At 34.5% G+C, this 24356-nt stretch overlaps 1 protein-coding gene across 2 annotated transcripts in view; it reads right to left on the bottom strand.

Annotated features, from left to right (window-relative positions):
* Window positions 1-2635: 2635 nt before the first annotated feature.
* Window positions 2636-24356, bottom strand: part of USP49 (ubiquitin specific peptidase 49) — a 35584-nt gene continuing 13863 nt past the window's right edge. The window contains exons 2-7 of one of the 2 annotated variants that reach the window (XM_026715548.2): window positions 21008-21139; window positions 17027-18437; window positions 15714-15918; window positions 12819-12927; window positions 7265-7470; window positions 2636-6657 (exon numbers count right to left, since the gene is read on the bottom strand). In XM_026715548.2, the coding sequence (XP_026571333.1) occupies window positions 6473-6657; window positions 7265-7470; window positions 12819-12927; window positions 15714-15918; window positions 17027-18409 (2088 nt within the window). In that variant the 5' untranslated portion in view covers window positions 18410-18437; window positions 21008-21139 and the 3' untranslated portion in view covers window positions 2636-6472. The remainder of the gene's footprint in view (window positions 6658-7264; window positions 7471-12818; window positions 12928-15713; window positions 15919-17026; window positions 18438-21007; window positions 21140-24356) is intronic. The other variant, XM_026715549.2, reaches the window with a different exon arrangement.

The following is a 24356-nucleotide window of genomic DNA, read 5'->3' as shown; positions in this document are numbered from 1 at the left end:
TATGTGCCTTTCAAGTTAACTGGAAACTATTTATGAAAGATGCATTTTTTAACAGTTGAAATGTTTTACCTCTTTTGGAAGATTGCCACTGCCTTTGCAAGACATCATTTAATATGTTAGCAGAAGCAGAATGATTTTTCATCAGAAGTATTTTTCAAAATATGGATAAAAGATAGCTTAATCCAAAAGATACACAAGCCAATAAATCGATCAGTAGTCATCATAGACAAAATTAGAGAACGAAAGGATATAGAATGTAATCCTGTCAGAGCTGTATTTAATGGACAGAAATATTTCCATCTTTGTGTCACTAAAGGTTCTTGCATTAAAAAATATTTTAAAGCCGCCTAAACATATCAAATTAGATGAAGTTGAAAAACGGATTGACAGACTGCTGGATATTGACAGGTCTGTCCACTTTTATTCACTTCCATTCTACAAAACCGTGTAGAAGAGGCAGTATCATATACACCGCAAGTGTAGAATAAGACCGCTTCAGTAATTAAGATATAAGTAGTAAAAAGTGAAGCTGTAAATTACTACTCATAACTCTTTCCAAAGAGAAAAATGTAACAATTTTTGCTACTCTTAAAGTAAGAATAATTTAGCAGTAAGAAAAAAGTAGAGAATCCTTGCATTTAGGAAGTACCTTTAAAATCAACTTTTCAGTGTGAAATAGGGTTTTTTTGGTGTCAAAATATATCAATTCTCAGAGAAGACCTATTGAATTTTGTATACCGAAAACCCACAATCTAATCCAAGCATTCAGTATACTTTGGGTAAAAGCAAGTTCTATACAATTTCAAAAAGCAAGTAGAAATAAAGCCTACTTCTTAATTTTAGTCTCATACGGCTAATATACTAAATTTTACATTTTATAGAAATAAATTCTCTGAGTTGATTGGAATGGGAAAAGAATTAAGTTTGTTTGCTGGCAGAATACTTTCTGCTGGAATAACATCAATTCTAAACCCAAACTGCTTCAACTACCACTTCACTTACTAGAAGTTAATTTTTAAGTCTCCCAATTGTTAATAATGTATCCTGCAGAACTAATAATGTATATGCATTGGGATTTCCTAAGTGGTGGTAAACATTTTACTAAGATCTCTATTCATCTTATATTTTGCTGGATTCCTAAATAATAAAATTGATTTTCCTTAAATGTAGAATTATAGCAGCACTAGGAACAAGTTTATGTTTGTCTTTAGTTCCAATCATTTCAATATATGCTGTATTGGATTTGTGAGGAATTTTACACTACGTATCAGGAGTATTAGAAAGCATCCACAATAGTATAATTTTACTATTAAATGTATAGATGTAATAAATTCTTTCGCCTTACTGCTAGGCTGAATATATAGAAGAGGCCATTTTAATTTTACTAAGAAATAGTGGCAATTGAGAGGTGGATTTTTAGATTCAACTGATAATGCATGAGCCTTTCTGTTCAAATGAAACATTTTAACACTTGGTAGTGTATTTAACATCTCCATTTATAATTCCATTTAAAGTAAATTTGAAGAGCACAGTTCAGCCTGCATCAGCATTGTTGCATGCTCTGCATTACAGCAGTCCTGAGCCTATTGAGAGATGCTACAACTCAAAATAGGCATATTACAGCTATGCAATAATAACCATGAATAATCTTATTCAAAGTACTGTATTCAAGAATGCATTTTCAGTTATTAGAAAATTAGATGTCAGGTCCAATTTCATGAAATAGTACTCAGTATATGGTTGATTTGTTAATCATTTTTTATACTGAAACATATATATGCCTGATACATATTATTGAAGAATTATCTGCATGACGATATGTTGAGTCATTGTCATCTTTAACAGAAGTAAGAGAAAGAACATCATGGCAAAAGAGAACCATTATCATGCAAGGCACCAGTCAGTAGTTTAAGAGCCTTTTTCAAACTGCTTTGTCAATAAGCTGCTCTAGGCATTCTTGCCAATTGTATTTTAATTACGAATTACTTGCTTAAAGAGGAATAATCCTATCTAAAAAAAAATTAAAAATAACCACAAAGATTTAACACAAAACCCAAAATGATCTACTTTTGAGCAAACCATTTGCATCATTAGAAATACAGTATTTAGACATATACAATAAAATACATCAAGTTGCTGGTAGGAAACATTTTTCCATTCACATACAGATAAGAAATGTTTAAAAAAACCTCCAAACCTGCTACCTAAGTATTGTAAAGACTCAGATTTGGGAGTGAAGAAACTAAAAACTTGTGTCCCATGCAAAATATAGTTAGGTACAAGGCACCATTTTAAACTTTAAAAAATTGTTCATAAAGATTTATCAGGAGGGAAAATGAATCCTTTTCCCAACTTTCACTCAATCCATAAACATAGTCAACAATACTGTTGGATGTGGCTGCAAGTTGTGCTGGGGATAATTGTTATTTCAAAATTAACTTGTTCACTTTCCTTAGATTTAACATTCATAAAATATGGAATTCTACCAGAGATTGTATATATAGAGAGACATACTTTTTTCTTAACATCTCCTTATGAATCCATACATTTACTTGTGCATTTTAATTTCTCTTTGTAAAAACTTTCCCTGAAAATCAAATGAAAACAGCTCATTTAAAAGCAACAGCAATAAAAAAAGGTCTCCATAGTTCAGCTTTATTGTACAATGAAGAAATATGCTAGGATATTGTCCTAATTAATTTGCTTGAAAAAGTTGGTAATATTTTCCATTGTTATAGGAACAATAGCCATTATTTTATTTTTTTTCCTTTCTTCCTGTGTGTTTATTTTTATTAGGTGCTGTTTATTCTGCAAATTTTTAGAGATAACAGGTGTATCAAATTAAAATCTGATTTATATCTGATTTGATAGTCCTTTAAAAAAGTTATGTCCTGAATTGCTTCACTCAACTTTATTTTTCATCACTAGTTTTGGCAACAGGCACAGAATTAGCTGATTCAGTTTTAAATGTAGCCAGCTTACTTTTGTAGGTAAATTTAAAAGTTGTTTCCCAAAGATTTTTATGCAGAAGTAAGTTACTCAAGTTAACGGGCTTGCTTCCTAGATAGCATTCTTAGGACCATGTTAACATGACTAAACTATTTGCCATGATTTAACAGGTACGTATAGGATTTTAGTCATATCTTTGCTGGTATACTATGTTTTGTGTGAATGAATCACTACTCTATGATAAATATTTTCAAATCAGGGCTGGTTGATCCTGTCAACCCTGCAATTAATATACAAACAAAGGAATTGAATGTGGCTAGAAAAAAAACAAGGGAAGACATGGTATCATTTATTATTCTGTTAGGCTTTGATTATAATGGCAATAGATAGAATTATTTCATTTTCTGCCAACCAGGACACTTTAAAACAGTGTACAAAGAATAGCAAGAACATTGCTTGCAGCAGATATAAAAGAAACAGCATAAAAAATGCTATACACTATCGCTTCCAAATAAAAGCTAATATTACAGAAACCTCAGTGTTGGGAATAGCAAGCTCAATCCAAAAGTAAGTTACTTCCATCTCTCAAGATAAATCTCTTAATTGCACATTTTTATATCTCATGGCACTATTAGCCACATGAGAGACTATGACTTCAAATATTGGGAAATGTAAAACAGTCATGGCTATTAATACACCCACCCCTCTATTATCTTCTCCATATATCTCCTATAAGTGCCAGGTGTTCCTATTTATTCAAATATGGATGTAATACTCAAACAGTATTAATGGAAGCTGTGCCAGCTTTTGATCAATCTTTTTACTGTATTTTTGCTTTTTCTAGAGGTGGGTAACCTTTGAGGCTTCCATAGTTCTGAATACCTCACAGTGATAAATTCTTCATCAGCCATTGCCCACAAGGACAAGAAAGAAGGAGATGGGCACATAAGAGAGCTTAAGAACTCAAATCTCTTATAGAATCCATGAATTAGAGCCACTGAGAACTGGTCTAGCTGCCAGGTGGCATTTTTTTTTCTTTGAGAGTAGAAACAACTGGAATGTTACATGCAAGATATTCTTGATTATGTGAATTCTTGGGGTGGGGTGGAGTTGGGACAAGAAGATATTTTATGGCACTTGATGAGGAAGACAACAAGAAAACAAATAATGGGAGAAAAAAGAATGAGTAAGTGCAAATGGCAGTGGCTGAAAGATCTTAATTTATAAAAATGACCACCTTTCATTTTTCTTTTGAGGAATAATCTGAAAAAATGATAATGAAGCAAAATAAGTGAGGCCTGTACATCAGCCCCAACTATCTTTCCTGGAGATAATCCTTACAAAGTTCTTGCTGTAAAAATCATCGTGCTGATTTTTGTACTGTAATTCACCTTTCAAAGTCAATCCTACCAAAATAAAGCCTGCTCTTGATTCAAGTTTTATTACATTCCTTAAATGTCTTAATAATTACAGTAGTTGAATTGTGAATTTATTATCAAGAATGCTTCTGCTAAAAAAAAACCTTTCTGGAACGGAAATTATGTTTTATAAGTCACATCTGGGCTCTGAGTGTTCCTATCTGTTTGACTAGAAACTATAATTTGACAATCAGAAAGTGAATAATAGGATCAAGGCTAATACTGCAAATAACAATCCCATGCACTTCCAATATAGTTCCCAGCAGGATGAGAAGAGACAATTCGGTAGGTTTTTCTTTAATTATTTTGTGATTCAATTTCATCAGGAATTTGCTGGTGGATTTAAAATACCAGATTCAGAATTACCATAAGAAAGCATGTAAAAACACTGCATGTGCCAGAACCATGTCCACTTTTGTTTTTAAAAACCTCCAGCTTCACACTACCATATTTGAGTTGGGCTTCTTACAGATTTCCATAGACATTGATTCCTCCCACCCTGCTGAAAGCTGAATCGTACACACAGCGATTTATATTCTAGGTTGGCTAGTACAAATACAGTCAGCTATTAAAGACTGAATTTTTCAAGGCTATGTACAAACCAGCAAAAGAATCCAGTTCATGTGTTTTAAGTGAATAACATGGGATTTGTATGCTGCACATCAGTACTTCTTAACTGAAAGGCAACAAGTTGCTTAGCTGCAATGAGGTCTGTATTTTCCAAATATGCCCTTGCACTGGAACAGTGTAATCATGAAAGGTTAATAGGTAAAAGTAGCCATAATAAATTGGATGTTAGTGATATTTAAAGTTTACATGAAGTGGTCAGGGGCTTTTCCTTTTAAGATATACAGTATACTAGATTCTTACTGTTAGATTTCCAGAGCTGAATGTATTATGTCACTGAGACAGCAAGAAAAGCAACTGGGGAAAAAGAGAATAGAGGTGTACAATTTAGGTGCAATCTTTCTCTATAAGACTCCAAAATAAGCCTCTTTAAGATTTCCCAAAAATACAACGAAGGGAAAACTGAATGGAAAAATGGTCATGAAAAGGAGGTTAGGGTGAAATGAACTTGTCACTCTATGTAATGGCTACTATATTCCTGACCATTTTTTCTTGTATATGCAAAAATTTTATGCGTTTAGGGTAAGAGTTGATTTTTAAAAATCTGTGTTTGTTGAACCACGTGTCAGTAATACTAAAAACCTAAGCTTCACTGTGAACCTGAATGGATTCACAAGACCTATTCATGCAGTGATCATCATAGGATAAACAGTAGATGATGGAAGTCTTGAAAGTAATGTATCCTATAGTAAGTATTATAATTACACAAGAAAAGTTAGGTTGCAAATTCAGTTTATGTAGCTGTCTTGTTAGCAGCTAAGAATAAGATTAGGTGGGGGAAAAAAACTACTTGTAATTTTTAGCATAGGTTCAAATTGAAGTATGCAACAAATTACTCAGATATATATATAATTTCCACTTTTGTTCTAATAGATTGGGGTAATTGTAGGGCACAAACATTTGTTTTGTTACCTGAAAGATATAAACAAGGACCAATGAGCATATTTTCCCAGTTTAGAAAAATCATTGTTTTTGTATAGTACAATTCTATCTACCTAGATTATGTTGGTTGGAAAGAACAATGTATAATTGGTGAGTTATTTACACCAAGAAGTGTAACAACAGCTCACCACATCAACAGAACAGAGATAGAATTCTACTATTCATTTATTTTCTTAAGTAATGTATAGATTTATGGTCAGTTTAATGGCTTTGTATCCTGTCTGTACACAGAAGTTTTGAATGTACCTACTTTTTCATACCACATAACAATTCCTCTTTGAAAGAAGAAAAATGGTCATACACATTGGAGGCTGTTACTCTTTGTTTGGAGAAGGAAGGGTTTACAAATGCATCTGCCTTTTTAAAAAAAAATAGATGCTCTGCTACAATCTTATAGAACCGAGTTGCACATAGTAGGAGAACAAATTTTCCAGATGGTGGATCCAAAATTCTTGCAACAGTACTTGTTCTTGCCTAGCCGAATTAATTCCAAGGCTTTTGAAAAAGAATCAATTGATTGAGAATAATGTCTCCTTTCAGGGGAGTGTCAGTCTTCTAACATTGTGTTTAGACAGCACCTGAGCTTGAAGTTGTGTTTCTGAGATACTTGCTCTGCCCTGTATAGTTCTTTGTGTATAAAAAAGAATGTACGCTTGGGTTTTGCATACCTCCTCCACGCTACATACATTCAGTTTGGAGTCATTGCAGTGGACCCAAAACCCTAAAAAGGAGAAAAAAACATAGAATATTAATGGCAAGATTGTGATCCAACAAATTATTCTTAAATAGTCATTGGGGCAAGACATCCAAAGAATAATGCCAATCAATTCCATAAGAGAAGGTTTGAGATTCTGATTGTGCCTTAAAGACTCTATTGATCTCAGTTTTTCAGTTTCATTGATATTTCTGAATGATAGTTAAGAGAAAAAAATAATTCTAATTCTTCCTACTGGAAAAATGTAATACAAACATTTTATTTAAAAAAATGCAATAACTAATTGGAAACAAAGCAATTAAATTCTTCAAAGCAGATTTCTCAAAAGTTTTTCAGCTTAAGTAGTGGCTCTGATTCTGTTTCACATGCGCACACACAAGCAAAAAAAGCAAGCTTGAGAAAGAAAGTAACCTCTTTTTTAAAAAAACAAGCAATAAAGTTTCTCCTCATTGTGTTTAAGCAACAGAAACCTAATAGATTTTTTATTCCAATGTTATTATCAGTGCACAGTGAAAGCTGAGCAATATAAATTCACACAAAACAAGTATGTTTTTATGGAAGAGATAAATTTATAAGATGCATTAATTTTCCCCCTGTAATAAGGCTCACGCACCTCCCTCTGTGTTGTAGCAATATGCCGTGTAATGTCCTGAGCCAAACCCTTTCCCGTGATGCATCACCACAGCCGAGAGGTCATAGACAAAGGTCTCTTTGTCAAGAGAGGAGAAAGTATCCCTGCAGCAGTAAGGTTCCATGTTTAATACCTGGTCAAAGAGGACATGGACCCCAATCTTCTCACGGTGATTACGTCCAGACCACCTGCAATTTGAAAAAAAATTAATCAAAAGGACTTTTAAAATGAAAAAAGATCTGATGCAACATCCTTGAAAAAATTAATATACCAATTATTCTCATTATTTTATACATTTTCAACTAATATTTTTTTCAAATTTGATTGACATTCATTTAGTGTTTTTAAATGCATTTATGGTAGGGCTAAGGTTCTTAATGTCCTGGGAAACTATCAGCACTGATTATGCTGCCAAATATAACAAATTCTTTGTTGTTCTAATCATTTAGTCGTATTCTACTCTTGGCAACTTTATAGGAAAGTGGCCTCTATTCTACTCTGTAAAGCAAAGGTTTCTTTCAATTTTTGCAAGTTCAACTTTGTATCAGATTTGATGTTACCAAATCAGCATGTTCTTTGTGTGCGTTCCATTCTTCTTGTTCCACTAACCATTCCTAGCATCATTGCCTTCTCCAATGAATTTGCACGTATGACTTAGCCAAAGCAAATCAGATGTAGTCTTATGATTGTAGCTTCTAGTGATGTGTCCGGTTTTATACAATTAGCACCTCTCGGTTAATTGCTCTGGCTGTCCATGGTATGGTATACGCAATAATTTACACCAGCATCATATTCAAAGGCATCAAGTCTTCAATCAGCCATTCTGTGTCCAACTCTCATAATCATACACCATTATAGGGAAAACATTTGCTCTAATTAGTCTGCTTGTTGTATTTATATCAATATCTCTATTTTTCCAGATCTTATTCATGTTAACCATTGAGTATGGCTTAAGGTTTTCCTGTGCTTGATTTCAGAAGTAGAACTGCCACCGTGAACAATTTTGGATCCAAGGAAGATAAATTTTTGAATTAACTCAATTTCCTTCTTGTTGATTTCAAATATCTCATGTCCATTTGCAGCTGTTGTCATTAACTTTGTTTTCTGGATGTTAAGACTCGATCCCACTTTCTCACTTTCGTCCTTGATCTTTCAGATTACTTTTTCCAGGTCTTCCTTATTTTCAGCCAATTGTCTTATATAATCTGTGTACTTCAAATTATTTATGGTTTTCCACCCAATCTTAACTCCAACATCAGTCAATCTGAGATCTAATTTCAGCATGATTATTTCAGCATACAGATTGAACAAATAAAGTCATAAAATACGTCCCCATCTAACCTTTATGGCAATAATTCAACAAGACTCAAATAACAAATGTAGTTATTGATATATACTTCCTGGAAGGAAGGATGTTTCTTTTCCCCTTTGAAACCTGTATGTATAGAACAGCATACTATCTACTGACTATCAATCAGCTCTACAAAAGAACTCACATTACTGTAGTTAATACTACAACAAACTTTTTCCACTATGGCTTCCACCAAGCATAGAAATGTTGTGAAGAAACCTTTCAGAATCTTCAAAGAAATGGAAGCAACAGACTTATTTATTAAAATTATATAAATATAAAACTTCTCAAAGGCCAGAAGTAACTTTTCCTTTACTGTAAACTGATCATTAAAAGAAACATCATGCTGACTTCCAGTTTGAGCTTCTTTGGGGATGGACCGAAATCCACGATCATGCGCCGTTTCGATCTGTGCTTGCTGCCGGAGCGCCCCAAGCTGGCTGGATTCGGGGCTAAGCCATCCTGTAGAGGTGGTGAAGAGGGGGGAGACTGCCAGCAGGGTCGAGGAGAGCAGCATCACTCCTCCTCAGCTGGTCATTACTCCCTTTCCTGAAGGCGGTTGCAGTGGTGGTCAGAAATGGCCACCTCAGAGAAGAACTCGATCGGAAAAGAATGTGCAGGAGGAAGATAAGAAGAGAAAGTTTGGGTTGACCGGGTTGAACTGAAAAGCAACAACGTAAGGTACCCTGGAATTTGAACTATAAAAAATAACATTGTTCCCAAAGAAGATTTTGAAGCAGTGAAGGAGAGAGGGAAGGGAAAGGATTTTTTTTTCTTCCCTTCCTTATACTGACAGCTAAGAGATTTAAGTAAGAAATAGACAAAAATCCACTTTGACATCAATAGGCATTTAAGCTGAAAATAAAATGTCAAAGGGATAATAAAGATTTTTGGATACTCAAAAACCTTTAAAAGCAGGAAGGGAGAGAAAACGAAAGAACAAAAGGGCGGGATCTGGAAAAATGGAGGAGACTACCTGGAACTAAAAGGAACTTACAGTGAAACTTTAACAAGATTCCTAAAAGATACATTCTAACTGAAACTTTGTAACAAAATAATAGAACCCCAGGAAGAGAAAGTGGAAAAAAGAAGCATGAAGAAACAGCTTTGGATTATTTGGATTACTTGGTGATTTTTGGATTTTTGGCTATTGGATTTAAATGACTAAAATCAATCGGGTGGTTGTTTAAAAGTGTTTAAAATGGCATCACTTTTGGAAGAACTGAAAATGGAACTTAAAAAACAAAAAGAAGATGCACAAGAAGGAAGAGGTTCTTCTAGCTTTGTATTTCAATTTTTAGAAATGGAGACTTGGAACTATGAGAAAAGCCTGTAGAACAAGAAGGTCGGGACAAAGAAGAAGCCATCTTTAATGATCAAGTAATTCTATGTGGAGGAAAAAAAGGAAAGGGGGGGAAAGAGAGTTTAAGATTTGAAAAAACAACCAAAAAGGAATAGTTTGAAAAATAATTATAATATTAGGAAGCAACAGAAGAGAGGATTACAGAAGAGAGAATTAGAAGTAGAGAGACTAGGGGGTAAAAAGGGAAGGGACAAGAAGAGGGGGAAGAAGGAAAAGAAAAGAAGTTATAAAAGATAGAAACAAGACACAGAGAAACAGGGAAAATGCATAAGGATTGAAAGCATAAGCCTATTTAGAGATAATGGGTGAAAATTTAGTTGAAAAAGGGATTCTGCAAAGGTACATAAGATAGTATTGTTATATTAGAAATAGAAATACTTTTAAAAAATATGACACAATGTATGATTAAAATGATGGATAAAATACTTATTGTAATGCAGTGGAATGTTTGTTAATAAATGAAATAAAGAGAATGAGAGAATGAAATTAGGAAAGGATGGGAACATTTTAATTATTATTAATAATTTATAAAAATATAAGTGAAGAGAAATATGGGGAAAAAAGAATTAATTATGGAAAGTCTATAAGCGTTCCCAAGGAAATATGATATTCAATTGAAAAGAAATGTTAAAGATGTTAAGATTGTAACTAATATTAATGATTGAATTGAAATGGAATGAGTGTTCGGGTATTTTCTCACATCATTATAGTTGTGCTTTTAAAGTTGTAGCAACTTTTCGGCAGAATCTCATCTGCCATCATCAGGCTTCTGTATTGTGTTCATCTGTGAGTCAGACTTTCACAGCTGTTTCAGTTTTAAATTTGGGGCTAGCCTACTGCTGTGCCAAAATAGTTTTTTCTTAATCCTGATTGGTTGTTAGTCTTGGTCTGCGTTTAGTGGTCTTGGAATTTGCTGTGTTTTGCTTGATTGGTATTTTTAATATCTTCTGTCTGTTTTGTGGCTTTTTTTGTTTTGATTGGCTGGCAACAATGTGTTCCTGTATTGGAGGCTTTTAGTGCAGCTTGGCTCCAAGTAAATGGACGGCTATCATTTATTAGGAAGCTAGGTTTCATCTGGGTGCCTGGTTGGGGTGTGTTTGAGCTGGAGGTATCAGGGGGGATCTATTTGTGCCCAGGTGTTTGCCTGGCTTGTGGTGTGGAGATTTTTTTGTTTGTGAGTGCAGGCTTCCAAATAATTGACAGTCTGGTGGAATCATCTCTTCTATTCATGCTTTCGGGTCTTTTTTCAATCTCTATGGCTTCTCTGATAATTCTGTGGCTGGGGTTTTCTATAGTGACTAGGGTTTTGGCACAGCAGTAGGCTAGCCCCAAATTTAAAACTGAAACAGCTGTGAAAGTTTGACTCACAGACGAACACAATACAGAAGCCTAATGATGGCAAATGAGATTCTGCCAAAACGTTCGCTACAACTTTAAAAGCACAACTATAATGATGTGGGAAAATAACCGAACAAAGCTGAATACCATACATGTAAGTACCCACGAAAACTTAAGAAAAGAAATATAACAGATATAACATAGTGTGTATTTTAAGAATGTACCAAGCAGAATGCGACTGGAAGTTATGTACTACCGGTATATTGAATGTTATAATTCTAAAGGCATAAACTGAAGTTTAAATAAGAGTTGAATGGATACAATTAAAAGATATAAAGGTGTCATATTCCAATTATTAACTACAGGGGAAAATTTGTTTAATGAGAAAAGATAATATGAAATTGAAACAGGACAGACAAAAGTATAAATATAATGATTAGAAAGATATTGAAACTTAGAAAAAGATATATAATTGAATTTAGATATGAGACAATTAAAAATAAAGCTGAGAAAACCAAGGGAGGGGAAAAAATTATGGCCAAATATTAAAATAGTAATAAGATATGGAATAGAACACAAAGATGAATATGAAATTGAGTTTGTGTCTGTATGGAGAAGTGATAACCGGGAACCATGCTATTCTAAAAAAAAGATGTTTTATTTGTATTATGTTTTTGTGAAAACCCAAATAAAATTTATATTAAAAAAAAGAAACATCATGCTGATGAATATTTTTCCTAATTTTGCTAATTATGTAATTATGCAATTCATTGCAATCTGTGTTTGAGTCTCCTGTTTGATGAACATCAGCATCCACAAAAGAAACAATAGTGCTATTATCACTTGCTTCCCAAGTGATGTTTCACTTGAAAAACACAAAGAGCTGCAATCGTATTACTAGCATTTTCAACTGCTAAGTGTATAGACATACTCCACTAACAGCAGTATCCCAGAAGCAGTATCCCAAGGCAAATGGCAGAATCATTTTGTATCATTTCTATACATTAGAAATATATATTAGAAATGTATATTTTATACATTTCTAGTAGATTTTAATGTCAAGTTTTAGAAAGTCTTCCCTTAAATAGCAACTTAAAAGAATTCTAGCATGCAATAATATTAATCCTTATACAGTAATTAAAAGAGGAATTAGCAATTTTTGCAAAATATAGCAGATATTTAAACTTGGGAATTCTCTTTACAAAAGTAAATATACATGAAGAAAGAATATAATGGGTTTTTTTCCAGAACTGTTCAGCAAAGTATACTAATATTTTACTATGCATCATATTTTTACAACTAACTACTTCCTTTGTACTCTGTAACATTTATTTCAGAAAAATAAAAAAGGAATGTAAAACTTTCTTCCAAAAGTAATATGATATATAGGTGTTATATTTAGTACTCTAGAAATAATATAGTAATAACTATACTTCCACTTCAAATAGAAAAATGACTCTACATTTCTACCACCTTTTATTCACCTGAATCGTTTAAGGTGCAGCCGGAGGACCTGAGGTAGTCTGTAGATCATTAACTGCTTTTTAGCTTCACTTAGAATAAGAGGTTTGGGAGAAGACTTCCGTCGTTTGCCTATGTAACGTTTAAGAAAGAACACAAAACGTCATGAGTTAAAGGCTTCCATCGTCCAATATAAAAGTTGCACCCAACAATCTGAGATACTGTCTTGAATTTAGATTAAAGATTATGGCTTGCTGAAAATGGTGTTTCCATTTTCAGCAAGCCATAATCTAAATAATAAAGGTGGGAAGGATAAACATTCCTGGAACTTCTGCTTATACCTTTTTCAACTTTTTTAGTTTTGGTGGTTTGGGGAGTTGCTTTTTAAAACTTTAATATATCTATTTTTAGGGCTATGGTTTCAGTTTCCCACATAAAAATGGTGGGACTATTACTATTTATTTTCATCAAGGAAATTCCAAGGACCACAAAGAAGGTGCTCAAGTGATTTGAGGCCTTGAGATGCAGGTTGCTCTCTCTTGAAGTATGGGATTGTAGCCCAATTTCTTTAGCTATATATGGACTAGTTATGGATTTCAAAACCAATTTGGTTTTCATTTCATGAAGGAATTAGCAGAAGGGTTATATGCTCCGAATTTTTAAAAAATACCAATTAAAATGTTAAACATAGAATAAAAAATAAGAGACAAGCAATAAAGCAGTTTGCCTTTCTTTGCTATTTAAAGGACAGCCTGTGCCAAATGTAGTGTTTCTCTTTCATAGTTGACCTCTGTGGAACCAATATATATGCACTATTTTTTTGAGCTTGTGAAGTGCAACATGAAGCTTGAATATATGCATTGCACTACTCCACTGCTGCTAACTTTAAAGTTCTAAATACAGAAAATTCAAGACAGTATCTCAGTTCAAATTTGAAATCTACCCGCTCCTAGTCATCTATATATACTATAACATGTCAAGAATTCATGACACGATTAGAATTATCATTGTCCTTCAACTATTACAGATAGTCCTCAATTTATGACCACTTGGTTCAGAGACCATTAATAGTTAAAATGGCACTGAACAAACAGTACTTAAGATTGGCCCTCAAAGTTATGACCATTGTAATGTCCCAAAGTCACATGATTGCCATTTGCAACCTTCCTTGACAGTTTCCCACCAGTAGAGACAAAGGAGAAGTTGGCAGGGAAAATCACAAGTCCCTCCCACTGCTTTTTCTCCTGAGGAGTCTGTCTGTGAAGTTCCTAGGGATCTCATACTCTGAAGCACCACCTATCTGTTCTCTGTAGCATGTGCCCACTGGTAGCACCACTTGCTTCTTAGTGTGAATCCCTGGCAGCATCCCCCACAGCACCCACCCCTTAGTGCCTACCCATGGCTTCTGCTAACACATCTGTAACCCTCACCATCCCACACACACTTCATAGAGCCTGCCTATGGCACTCACCACCATCTCTGTGGCACCCCCATACACCCCTATGATCCTTGCCTGGGACGTCTGCTTCTTCCTACTTAATGAAACATGCTCCTGGGGTTATGACAGTTATCAGGATTGCCAGAAGTGCCATCACTAAGTGATGTCACGTGACATGACATTTTACAACGGCATCACTTACAGATGGAAGTTCTGCTTCCTATTGTCATCATAACCCAAGGACTGCCTGTATTGCTTTCTCCCCATATGCCATTCCTTTTATTTTTTTGAAGGTAAAAAATTCTAAAACTGGGGTGCACAACTTTATCTAGGTCATTAACTAGATATGGGCTTTAGTGGTATGTCAGTGATTGAACTCCAAAAACTGGATGGGTTCCAGACAAAGAACTAAGGTGGAAAAAATTAAACAAAGAACTAAGGAGGAAATGATTAAATTATAATGCAACATAATTATTCCACGGAAGTATTTAATTCTCCTTCTAGCTTCTAAAAAGTACAATTTGATAGCAACATCTGGAAAGTTTCTAGGGACAATTACCAAAGTTGTAGGGTAAGATTGGGCAACATTTTAATGATCAGGGCCATTGTACATTTTTTAAGGGAGCAGGATTATAATTGTTGATCAGTGAAGCAAAGTGGGCAAGATCAAGCATATATTCTTTTTCGATAGCCCAACATTTTTCTGATTCCCCCCCTTTCTTTATAGGATAGGAATTTAGGATTTTTAATTTGCTTTATTTATGCCTTAAAAACATACAGCTATGGTTGCCTCCTAAAAATGGCAGTAAACAGTATCTCTGGTTTCTGACAATAGTGATTGAAAAAAAATTTTTGGAGATCCCAAAACAAAAGCTTAAGGATTCAATCTAATTTTGGGATCTTATTCACCCATTCCTTTTTAATGAATTATAATCTGTGCAATTGAGATCTAAAACAACTATTTCTATCCTTTGAGAGAAGGCAGTCTCTTTCAAGAAATGTTGTTTTCTTGTATCTCCAGCATATTTATTAGACATCTCAGCAATCTGCCAGAATAAATTATAAATTTGTTTTCTTTGCTTTGTTTTGGGAAAGAGAGACAAGACACTGGGATCTGTGGACAATTCTATATGGGAATAAAATTATTTTACAATCTATGATCAATTTTAATTGCTGATATTATATAAACATTATTAATAACTTTTCTAAACTCTTTCACAACAATTTAAAAATAATGAAAGAGAAACTATACCAAATTTACTTATCTGGTATTATCTAGCTGTATGGGACTTACATTTCCAGAATTCCCATCCAGCAGGATTTATGACTGTATTGACTGGGAATTCCATGATTTCATTATGCTATACATCTGGAAGCACCTTCTTAAAAAAAAAAACCTGAGCTTTATAATTATAAAAACATACAAGGACATTTCTCAACAGATTCAAGGAGAACACATAGCAAAACAGATTTTTCTTACTGTTACACTGGTCACATGCATAAATTCTCCCTTCCAAAGCTTCTGTTTCTGTGAATTTGGCCAACATTTCAGTCAGCATGCACTCAGTCTGATTAAGAGGCACAATCCCTTTATTGATAGAATGATAACGTTCTGGAAATTCCAGGGAAAGATCCCAGAAGGGTTCCACAGTATTGGATTTATAGTTACATGTTATACAAGTGACCTGTCAAGGAAAAAAGAATATCAGAACATTCCAATAGAGATGAAAATTGTGATTCCCATGGACTTATTTTCCAGTCTGAAATGATCCAAATCTGTAACCATCCATAGGATATTTTGTTTTAAAATTCTGAGATAAAAAGAATCATCTTCAAAAAGGCATTGTTGGATTTTACTATCTTCATACAACTCTCTAGTATAATAATCAGTTTTACTCTACTGGAGTCTGTGTCTAATACAAAGACTATTCTATTAGCATAATCAAATGTTAATTTTAAATGTTTTTAAAGAATCCAATTATTTAACAATTAAGCAGGAATAAGATGCTAATTTCAGATCCCTGGAATCTCCAAAATATTGCACTGCTGAAATGTCAATATCACTCTCTCAGAACAGTCAGTAATATAAAACAGGTTAAAGAAAGATTGTTATTCAATTTGCTAGGTTTTATTAGGAGACCAGTTGCCACACTCCTCTATGTAAAAAAAAAATGATTCCAGCTCTGAGCAAGCCCTCATTATGACTCTCTCCCACACTTCCAGCATTAAGAAAAGTGGTGATCTACTATAGATAGAGTGAATAAAAACATATAGAAATCAGAGACTGTGAAAGGTAGCAGTTTGAAGCTCACTTAGCATAATACCAATGATCACAGTTACACAAGAACAAATTCATATTTATAGAGTATATAAGTAAAAAAAATAAAATATTCAATTCTATTTTAAGAAAAGGTTATTTTGGCAAAAATTCTTTATGGCTTAAAATATAAAACCAGCCTCATTCTATCAAATATGCTTTTAAAGAAATGTTAAAATTTATAAAAGACATATCAGAATATACAAGGGTGTATATTTAAGGAAAGAAGAAACAACAGTCCTACCTATACTGGTCATAAAACACCATAACAGAAGCAAGAATCTGAAGAGGAAGAATCAAGTCAGTCCATAAACACACACAGACTTGTCTGCTAAATTTTAAAAGCTCACCTTTGGCTGCAACCAGAGAAAAAGAATCATGCAACAACCATACTGCATTAGAAAAATACGTTAATTCTTTTTCTAGGTATGTAAATGAGTATTTCTGGCTGGGCAAAGGATGGATAACATGCATACCTGACTGAGTAGCTGCCCGTGAAAAATGGTGTTCACCACTTTCAGGACCTGCTTGGTGATCTTCCTTTGTGGAAAAGGGATAAGGATCCTACGTTTTGTTCCTTCTGATTCCAGCTCTTGCTGCACTTTGTCCAACAATTCACAAAGAAATTCCTGAGCATCTTGCTGATCATAACCCCGAAATGCTGGAATCAAACTCCATACAGAGTGTAGCATGGCAAAAGGAGACACTGAAGCCCACTTCCCAGACCACATAACTCTGAAGAGTGTGTGCAGTTCATGACAAAGAGAGATGTGCTTTGAACTTGGTTCCTTGGGCTGTATTAGTTCTAAACTTTTGCTTATTGAGGACCCACCATTTAAACCAACAGATAGGCTCTGCCTGCCAAACGAACCTAGTTGATCATTTCTGCCTGACTCCGTTGGAGTAGATCCAGTGACTAGCTTTCCAGATATTCTAGATTTTCCAATTACAGTCTTAGCTAAGAGTTCTTCTGTTTCACAAAGATCCAGCGTCAGGAAACATTCTCTAAATTTCTGGAGGTGACTTAATACTTGAAGGATAGAGTTCATGTAGCACGTATTTCCTAAATTCTTTAGTCCAGTCACACCAGGAGTCATAAGAGGTTTACGTCGGATGGAATAGAATTGTTTGAATTTGCTACTCTGCACTCGTCTTGAGGTAGGGGAAGTTGCTTCCATATCTCTGAACTTCCGAGGAATCAGATTTTCTCTGTGAATGTGCGATAAAAGCCTGGCACTTTTTCTGGGAGGAGTATTTGCCAGCTCCTCTAACAATCTCCGTTTCATCTCTTGACGTCGCTGTCTGGCCACTTCCTTTTTTCTCTCCAGTTCTTCCATTTGCTTTTTTTGTTCTAATTTTCGTTGACCTCTAGAACTTTTATCAAACCAAGTTCGCAATGCTTTTGCAAGCAACGATTGCCGTCTATACCAGAGAGCTGTAAGCATCTGAGGTTGTCCCTGAGGGGCTCTTTGATTGTTGCAAACATCCTCCCCCAAAGCCATTGACCGCAATGTCCTACCACTTCTAGCAGAAGGATCATGCTTCTGACTTTTAACTGCAGACAAAGAACTCCTCAGTAATTTCAGGTCACCCTCGGGATTATCATTCAATACATAGTCTTCACAAAGATAACAAAATACATACAGATCATTTACTTCCATAGCCAAAGGATGTCTGGTCTCTTCAAAGTGTTTAAGTGCATGGTCCTCAATATATCTTCCACATGCCACATGGGAACATTTTAGGCAAGCCCAAATGGATTCCGTGGTGTTACAGTCCATGCAGTACCACTTCTGGGGGTTCAGAATGGAATGATCCTGGGCAAGTCTTAGCCGCCCAACATGTTTGCATCTATCCATGTCTTATATAAAACTCCGCTGCTTTAACCTTACAAAGGAGGCAGAGAAGAATGTAATTATTGCACACAATCAAAAATATACAAATTCTATCATTTTCTTCAGACCACCACATGTTTGTAGAGCTTAATAGATTAATAAAATAAGAAAAAGGAGATTGGATAATTCCAGGCATGTACTTTTTTATTAATTATCTGATCATTACATGTTTATTCTTGTGGTTAGAGTAAAGCAGCCAGTTGGGAAACTAGTGTACTTCCTTGAGCAGTTGATTGGCCACTGTGACAACAGACTAGATGAGTGAGGAGTCTAATCCAGCCCGACACAAGTTATATTTTTACATTTTGCATGTATATATGTTTTTATGAATGAATATATGTTTCATTTAGTTAATTCCTGTTGTCACATAAAATCTAGTGTTCCAGGGAAGGTATCTAACATAAGTATGACTGGAGGGTTTGAAACGTGACAGTGAGCAAAATTTAGAAAGTTATAACAAATATTATAATATTTTTGCTCTTCAGCAAGTCACTGAAAGTATAAATGTGGAAAGGAAGGGTTTTTTACATGTGTCTTTTTAAAGAAAACATATTATAATATGAATTAGGCTTCAATTATAGAATCCTTTGCAATAATATGGAGATGAATGCATTGTTGCTAAATGCAAGAAAAGTGATGTGAAATGGAACTAAAACATCTATGGGAATTAATGGAATACTTAGCAAACTGTTCAACACTGAGCAAGGAGTTAGAAAAAAGATACATGATACATTAATAGGTAATTTTCATCCAGTGTTCAACCTTTTCTTTTTAGGGAAATTTTGAGAAAATAGTAGGCACAGAGTTTTAGAGGGCCCTGAAAAAAGTGGATTATTTGGATCTGGATCAGGATAAAGTATGATAGTGGGGCAGTACTGGTCGTATTTGAAGTTGACCTTTGAAATGCTTGAGATGAGGTGGTACATCCATCCTAAATTTCTCAGCAGATTTCCATAACATTGGTGTAGTATCCTTCTGGACCAGCTTTAGGGGTTGGAAGTATAAGATACTGTTTTGCAATGTTTCTCTCCTTTCGCCAAGGCCAATTCCAGTCAGTGTTGGTGATATAAATTGAATGCATATTATGAAAGAAGAACAACTAAGTCAATAACAAGTGTTGTTATCTGTGTGCAAGTTTGCAGAAAGGTATCTTAAATATTTAAGAATTTGATTTTGTAAAAAAAAAAAAAAAAGTTCAGAAACTCAGGATTCTATGTTAATCATTAAAAAAGCATTTTCATGTTATGTATGAAAACTGGGATTTTAGTCTACATATATTTTTGCTCTTTCAAGATTTAGGAAGTTACCAGTATTATAAAGTGATTTCATGAAACTTGCATCTACAATCAAAACTGCTGGTTATTGTTTCACTAAAAACTTTTGGCACAGAAATCTATATAGGCGGCCACACGATCAAAGGCGCTTAAATTCAAGCAGGTTGATACAAACCAAAAATTAAGCAAATTAAACCAAAACCAAACCAAAAATTAAGTAAATAATGTCTGGAGAGAAAATATTCTAAGTAAATATGGTGATGATAGGTGATGGTAAAATTATTTCATTAAAGGATTTTAATTATTGATATCTTTTTACATAAAATACTTTTTTAAGTACAAATTGCTGTGGATGTTTTTAACAGACCGTTTACTTAGTAGAAGAAAAATGCAGATCATTCTACAATACTCTAGTTACATTGAAGAATGGCATTAAATGATTCAAAAGAAAAATAATGTGTATTTTTAGGATGGAAGCAAATATAGACAGCTGCGCCAAAGTAATAAATTATACTAAAACACTCAACAGTATTTAAATATTTATCTACAGTTCTGAATACTTTCAAGAGCAACTACATTTATAAATAAAATTAAAGCTGTTGAGTAATAATAATATATGCAAGAAAAATGTATATCAGTTTGGAGAATACACAATATCTATTTTGAGTCCATATTTATTTATAATAGCCTTTTAAGATGTCTAATATCTTTCTCAAATTTATTGTTAAACAATAAGTTGGTTCCATAATGGAAAAACTTTTAAAGATCTACTACAAGAACTGAAATTGGCAAGATAAAAATCAATTATTGTCAGGCCTGAAAGAATTGTTATAAAAATATGAAACAAGTGTCTCTAATTTACAAGATTTGGAAAAGATTAACACAAGTCTATTGATTTTAAAAAGTAGGAGGAAAAGGGCTAGAATTGCAACATGAGCTTGATTTTATTTCTACTATAGAAAGGCAGTAGGCAGAACCTACAAAATATGGTACATGAATTGTCAGTAACATGACAAAAACATGGGGCATATTAATGAGCAGCATGTAACAATTTTTGCAGTATATCAATAATAATGGAAATGAAATGCAAATAATTGCAACAAAAGCAGCTTCATGTATAGTAATGATTTATTACTTTTATGAGTACTGCTGAAAAGTACTTTCCTTTGTACTTAGAGATAAGACACCAGTTCTGTCTTGTTCAGGTTGAAATGTGGCATATGCTTTTTCAAGGAGAAAAAGTATAGGCCAGACAGAAACTTAATTTAAAATGAGAAAAAATACTCACCGATTCATATTTAAATATTCTCGCAATTCAATAATCAGTGGCCGGAACATCCCCATTTCAGTCAATAGGAGGTCAATATTCCTTTCATCAGCTTTGGATATTCATGAGAAAGAGTAATGTAATATAAAAGCCCTAAAGAAAGAAATATCCTCATGAAACAAATATTTTTATTAAACAAATATGCAACTGTGCAGTTTTAGAATTTGAACAATTTCTCCAATTCCCTTATTAAGAAAAATGTAATTGAAATTATAACAAAATACAGATAGTCCTTGATTTACAAACATTTGTTCAATGACAGTTCAACGTTACAGGGACACTTAAAAAATGGACTTAGTTATGGCTGATGAAGCAACTTGTAGTCATGTGATGAAAATTTGGCACTTGGTATTGTTGGAAGTTATAACCCACCCCTTTGCTAGAAAAATGAAATTTTAGGATATATTAAAAAGGCAGAGTATTTCCCCTAAAAGAGAAATAGAAACTCAGAAGCAAAACTCACCCCAGAGGGCAGGAACTCACCCCCACCTTTGCTAATGGGGCCATTAAGGCCTGGGCCAGTCTATTCTACATAACAGAAGACCTACCTTTTTCAGGTAGAGCCATAATAGGAATCCCAAAGCCCTTTAATTACATCATCATCCAGCAAGGCTCAACCAAGCCTGGGACTCAGGACAGCCTACAGAGTTGCCCCTGCATGGCCCCTGGGTTTCTGACAGCCAATGGGATACATTTCTTACACAGGAACAGAAAACACTAAGGTGGGGCCCAATAGACGGTATAAAACTAAGGGTCTTTTTTCCCTTTTTTTCTTCTTCCCTCAACATCTTGAAACAAGTGATTGCCCTTGTCTTCACCCAGGAGTTCCGGGCCATGTGGTCCTGTCCACCATTAAACCATCTTTCCAAGCAGTCACCATGTTTCCAGTGTCTTTCCTCCCCACTTGGAACTGAACCCAGAAGGATATTTCTGCCAACAGCACCTCACCTGCTCTTGCAACTAAAGGGGTGCTTCAATTCCCCCATCTACTAATCTCCCGCCCAATTTATGCTCTTTTGGCTGCTCTGCACCCTGCTTTGCAGTCCCTGAATTGCATGGCTCTAAGCCTGTTTGCCATGCCCCAGGAAGCCTCAGCCTGCCCCAGCAAGCATTCATTCATCCACCTCCTTCTCTCCCGGTTCCTTGCATTGACCTTTTGTGTCTTCCTGAGTTCTTTTCTAACCCAGCTTCTCCAACAAACATTTCCTGCTTTCCTACTTCTATTCCTTCTTTCTGAAGGCAGCACTCTTTAAAACTACATGATCTTCAAAAGGCTTTGTAAATCCCAGTCTCAATTGTAGTTATAAATTGAGGACTATCTGTAAAGCTATCCAGAAACCAGAGAAGTAGAAAATGATCGAGCAACGCTACACAGATTTTTTTTTAATGCCAACCTTCTGTTCTATAAGCATCTGCCAGCCATAAACTTTGGCCAATTTTATGAGTTGCAATAAACTATGAGTTCTAATGAACTATTTTGATATGAGATGATTGAGAACACACAGCCTTTGTTGAAAAATTCTATCCTACATTTAGCTTTGGTTATTTTATGATTTTGGATTATATTGTGCCTGTATAAAGTAATTACAATAAAGATTACTCTTCAATCAGATGAAAACACAATACACTGAGTCCCATTTACAGTGGCAAAATATTGTACTTTTGCACAATAAAAAACCCCAAACAAATTAACAGCACTAGCTAATGAAAAGATTCATTACACCTCTGCAAAAGTTATAGATGTGTCTGATGGGCCTTGCTAAGGAAAAGAATTCCCCACACCAAAAGCATACTTGATAATGTAGTAAATCATCCCACATATTGTTTTGTGCTCACAACTAACAGATCCTATCTTTTCCTGGAAGATCCTTTGTCCTACAATCTAATTTATCCTGACATTAGCCCAATAAGGAATCTCTCTATTTGTATTGGCCTGGCCTCCTACTAAGCAGATTTCAATAGGAATGAAATCTGCCCCTACATGGGATCAGTTAATCAGCATAGGGATTCTGAGAACCTTTCATGAATTTCAGTGAAGAACAAAGAAGCATCAGATAATATTAAGACAGTGGGTGCAAGTGGAGAAAGAACAAGGAATTCTGAAGATTTATTTTCCCGAAATGACGAAAAGTATCTTTTTCTTTCATCAATGTAACTATTTCTTTAAAAATTAAATTATGCAAGAGATAATCATAGATATTAACAGATATTAACTATTTCTGTGTACAAAACAAAGCATATTATATAAACTCTGTATTTTTAGTCATATATTATCACTCCCAATGAAATAAAGCCTTACATGTCTTGATAATTGTCACATGCAGATAGTCCTCGATTTACGACAATTGAGCCCAGAATTTATGTTGCTAAGTGAGACTGTTAATTGAGTTTTGCCCCATTTTATGACCTTTCTTGTCACAGTTAAGTTAGTAACATGGTTGTTAAGTGAATCTGGCTTTCCCATTGACGTTGCTTGTCAGAAGGTCGCAAAAGTGGACACTGCAACCATCATAAATATGAGTCAGTTGCCAAGCATCTGAATTTTAATCAAGTGACTAAGACATTAAGATGATGTACCGTATTGCAGGAAGAACACAAATATTTATTTCTTTATTATAATTTGTCAAACAAAAACGAGCAAGAATAAAAGAATAAAAATACAATGACAGGGACGATAGGCATATTAGTGTACTTATGCATGCCCCCTGGGAGGCTATTTCTATTTTCACCAACAGATGGGGCAAAGTCTTTCTTGTGTAGAGATGTTCAAGCTCTATTGCTTATTTTGGAAAAAATAGCTCTTCTATTTAATGAAAACTGTACTAAATTTCTCCAGTATATGTATGTTTTAATGTGGATTATAAATTCTATGTTGCTTAGTTAGGAACAAGGTAACTCAATGTAGTCTACTTTTGCAGACTTTTAAATTTTCATAAGTAGTATTGCATTGTTCTGAGCAATAACTGATATATAGTTACAAATATACAGTGCATCACTGATTTCAATTCACCATGTATGGTAATTCTTATTTGTCTAAGCAAAACACACACATGGGGGGGAGGGGGGGGAAAGAGAGACGGACCTCAATTTACAACATGGTTCATTAGTGACCAAAGTTGCAAGAGCACTGAAAAAAGTGACTTATGACTGTTTTCACACTTACCACTATAGCAGCATTCCCATGGTCATGTGATGAAAATACATATGTTTACAACGTACACATTTTATGAAAGTTGCAGTGTCTGGGGCCATATAATCCTTTTGTAACCTTCTGACAAGCAAAGGCAATGGGCAAGCCAGATTCACTTAA

The sequence above is a fragment of the Pseudonaja textilis genome, chromosome 3 (genome assembly GCF_049901715.1).
Source record: "Pseudonaja textilis isolate UNSWEBS1 chromosome 3, rPseTex1.2, whole genome shotgun sequence".
NCBI lineage: Eukaryota > Metazoa > Chordata > Lepidosauria > Squamata > Elapidae > Pseudonaja > Pseudonaja textilis.
This window is presented reverse-complemented; position numbering and strand designations above follow the sequence as displayed.